This window comes from Salvelinus sp. IW2-2015, unplaced genomic scaffold, assembly GCF_002910315.2.
Source record: "Salvelinus sp. IW2-2015 unplaced genomic scaffold, ASM291031v2 Un_scaffold1634, whole genome shotgun sequence".
NCBI lineage: Eukaryota > Metazoa > Chordata > Actinopteri > Salmoniformes > Salmonidae > Salvelinus > Salvelinus sp. IW2-2015.
Genome location: NW_019943050.1, coordinates 162272 through 165759, shown reverse-complemented (window position 1 = coordinate 165759; position 3488 = coordinate 162272). Strand labels below are relative to the sequence as shown.

General features: G+C 46.6%; 1 protein-coding gene across 1 annotated transcript in view; it reads right to left on the bottom strand.

Annotated features, from left to right (window-relative positions):
* Positions 1-2969: 2969 nt before the first annotated feature.
* LOC139024552 (uncharacterized) overlaps positions 2970-3488 on the bottom strand; it is a 10318-nt gene continuing 9799 nt past the window's right edge. Inside the window, exon 2 of the mRNA XM_070439428.1 lies at positions 2970-2980. Within this exon, the coding sequence (XP_070295529.1) occupies positions 2970-2980 (11 nt within the window). The remainder of the gene's footprint in view (positions 2981-3488) is intronic.

Sequence of the window (3488 nt, the reverse complement as noted above, 5' to 3'; positions counted from 1 at the left end):
CCTGTGCTTTAACATCCTCAGTATAGGGCCTGTGCTGAACATCCTCAGTATAGAGAGGCCTTTGCTGAAACATCCTCAGTATAGAGGCCTGTGCTTAACATCCTCAGATAATAGAGGCCTGTGCTGAACATCCTCAGTATAGAGGCCTGTGCCTGAACATCCTCAAGTATAAGCCTGTGCTGTATAGCCTCTCACCCAGTATAGAGGCCTGTGCTGAACATTCCTCAGTATAGACGGCCTGTGCTTGAACATCCTCAGTATAGAGGCCTGTGCTGAACATCCTCTAAGGTATAGAGGGCCTGTGCTGAACATCCTCAGTATAGAGGCCCTGTGCTGAACATCCTCAGTATAGAGGCCTGCTTGAACATCCTCAGTATAGAGGCCGCGTGCTGAAACATCCTCAGTATAGAGGCCGTGCTTAACATCCTCAGTAATAGAGGCCTGTGCATGAACATCCTCAGTATAGAGGCCTGTGCTGAAATCCTCAGTATATAGGTCTGTGCTGAACTCCTCAGTATAGAGGCCCGTGCTGAACATCCTCAGTATAGAGGCCTGTGCTGAACATCCTCAGTATAGAGGCCTGTGCTGAACATCCTCAGTATAGGGCCTGTGCTGAACCTCCTCAGTATAGAGGCCTGTGGCTGAACATCCCTCAGTATAGAGGCCTGTGCTGAACATCCTCAGTATAGAGGCCTGTGCTGAACATCCTCAGTATAGAGGCCTGTGCTGAACATCCTCAGATAGAGGTCTGTGCTGACAATCCTCAGTATAGAGGCCTGTGGCTGACATCCCTCAGATAAGAGGCCTGTGCTGAAACATCCTCAGTAACAGAGGTCCTGTGCTGACTCCTCAGTATAGAGGCCTGTGCTGAACCTCCTCAGTATAGAGGCTGGCTGAACATCCTCAGTATAGAGGCCTGTGCTGAACATCCTCAGTATAGAGGCCTGTGCTGAACATCCTCAGTCTAGAGGCCTGTGGCTGAACATCTCAGTATAGAGGCTGTGCTGAACCTCCTCAGTATAGAGGCCTGTGCTGAACCTCCTCAGTATAGAGGCCTGTGCTGAACATCCTCAGTATAGAGGCCTGTGCTGAACATCCTCAGTATAGAGGCCTGTGCTGAACATCCTCAGTATAGAGGTCTGTGCTGAACATCCTCAGTATAGAGGCCCGTGCTGAACATCCTCAGTATAGAGGCCCGTGCTGAACATCCTCAGTATAGAGGCCCGCGTGCTGAACATCCTAGTATAGAGGCCGTGCTGAACCCTCAGTATAGAGGCCCGTGCTTAACATCTCAGTATAGAGGCCTGTGCTGAACATCCTCAGTATAGAGGCCTGTGCTGAACATCCTCAGTAAAGAGGCCTGGCTGAACATCCTCAGTATAGAGGCCTGTGCTGAACATCCTCAGTATAGAGGCCTGTGCTGAACATCCTCAGTATAGAGGTCTTGTGCTGAACCTCCTCCAGTATAGAGGCCTGTGCTTGAACCTCCTCAGTAATAGAGGCCTGTGCTGAACATCCTCAGATAGAGGCCTGTGCTGAAACATCCTCAGTATAGAGGCCTGTGCTGAACATCCTCAGTCTAGAGGCCTGTGCTGAACATCCTCAGTTATAGAGCTGTCTGAACTCCTCAGTATAGAGGCCTGTGCTGAACACTCCTCAGTATAGAGGCCTGTGCTGAAACTCCTCAGTATAGAGGCCTGTGCTGAACATCCTCAGTATCAGAGGCTGTGCTGAACATCCTCAGTATAGAGGCTGTGCTGAACATCCTCAGTATAGAGGCCGTGCTGAACATCCTCAGTATAGAGGCCGTGCTGAACATCCTCAGTATAGAGGCCTGTGCTGAACATCCTCAGTTATAGAGGCCTGTGGCTGAACATCCTCAGTATAGAGGCCTGTGCTGAACCTCTCAGTATAGAGGCCTGTGCGAACTCCTCAGTATAGAGGCTGTGCTGAACATCCTCAGTATGAGGCCTGTTGCTGAACAATCCTCAGTATAGAGGCCTGTGCTGAACAATCCTCAGTATAGAGGTCTGTGCTGAACATCCTCAGTATAGAGGCCTGTGCTGAACATCCTCAGTATAGAGCCTGTGCTGAACATCCTCAGTATAGAGGTCTGTGCTGAACCTCCTCAGTATAGAGGCCTGTTTGGGGGTAGCCTCCTGGGTTTTTTACACCTCACCTGAATACGCCTAGGACTCTTTCTACTTGTTTTAAAGCACCATGTTTACTTTCCATTTTCATTGTCCTGTTAATGCTAATGAAGAATAAATAAATACATAAATACAAATAGGTAGTAGGTAACTGATAGATACATTTGTTATTTTTGTGCCAAATCATTGCATTGGAGTTATAGAAAGGTAATTAAAATGTTGCCAATATACAGTACGAGTCAAAAATTTGGAACACCCTACTCATTTAGGGTTTTTCTTTATTTGTACTATTTTCCAAAATGTAGTAGAATAATAGTGAAGCATCAAAACTATGAAATAACACCTATGGAATCATGTAGTAACCAAAAAAGTGCAGCTGAAAACATCCCCACAGCATGATGCTGCCACCACCATGCTTCACCGTAGGGAGGGTGCCAGGTTTCCCTCCAGACGTGACGCTGGGCATTCAGGCCAAAAGAGTTAATCTTGGTTTCAATCAGACCAGAGAATTTGTTTCTCATGGTCTGAGAGTCTTTTGCAGTATAGAGGCCTGTGCTGAACATCCTCAGTATAGAGGCCTGTGCTGAACATCCTCAGTATAGAGGCCTGTGCTGAACATCCTCAGTATAGAGGTCTGTGCTGAACATCCTCAGTATAGAGGCCTGTGCTGAACATCCTCAGTATAGAGGCCTGTGCTGAACATCCTCAGTATAGAGGGTGTTAAACTATTGCCCACTTAGCTGTTTTGATTGTGCCACTGCCTTCACTGAGTTGCTAACTCAGAACAGTAGCCAGTTAACGCTCAGGCTACGATTGATCTCAGGCATGCCCTGAGACACAATAGTACAATAGGAAAGAAAAACAAAAAGCGCGGTTCGTTGGGTCGAGAGATGAAGAGTAAGTGGGTTTCGCAATAACTTTTGTTTGGACTCTGGGTACTTATCGGCATGGTCGTATTACAGTTAGGGAACAAGCAATCTTCCTCTCAATCAAAGGAACCTAACTGCGAGCCACTACTATGGCATAGAACGTGTTTAAAGCTTCCAAAGAAGGGTGGCAGAGAAAAGTGAAGTTCTATGGTCACACTAAAAAGTCAACACGAACACCGTGTTCGGTTATCATCTAAAAGATCAGCTGATGAATTAGATTACACACTTATAACACAAGCATGTATATGTTCTCACCTTCATGTGTATTTAGTATTCTATTATCTTCACTTAGCATTAAACAGGACAATGAACAATGGAAGTAACATGGTGCCTTTATAAACAAGTAGAAAGAGTCTAGGCGTAATTCAGGTGAAGGTGTAAAAACCCAGGAGGCTACCCCCAACAGGCA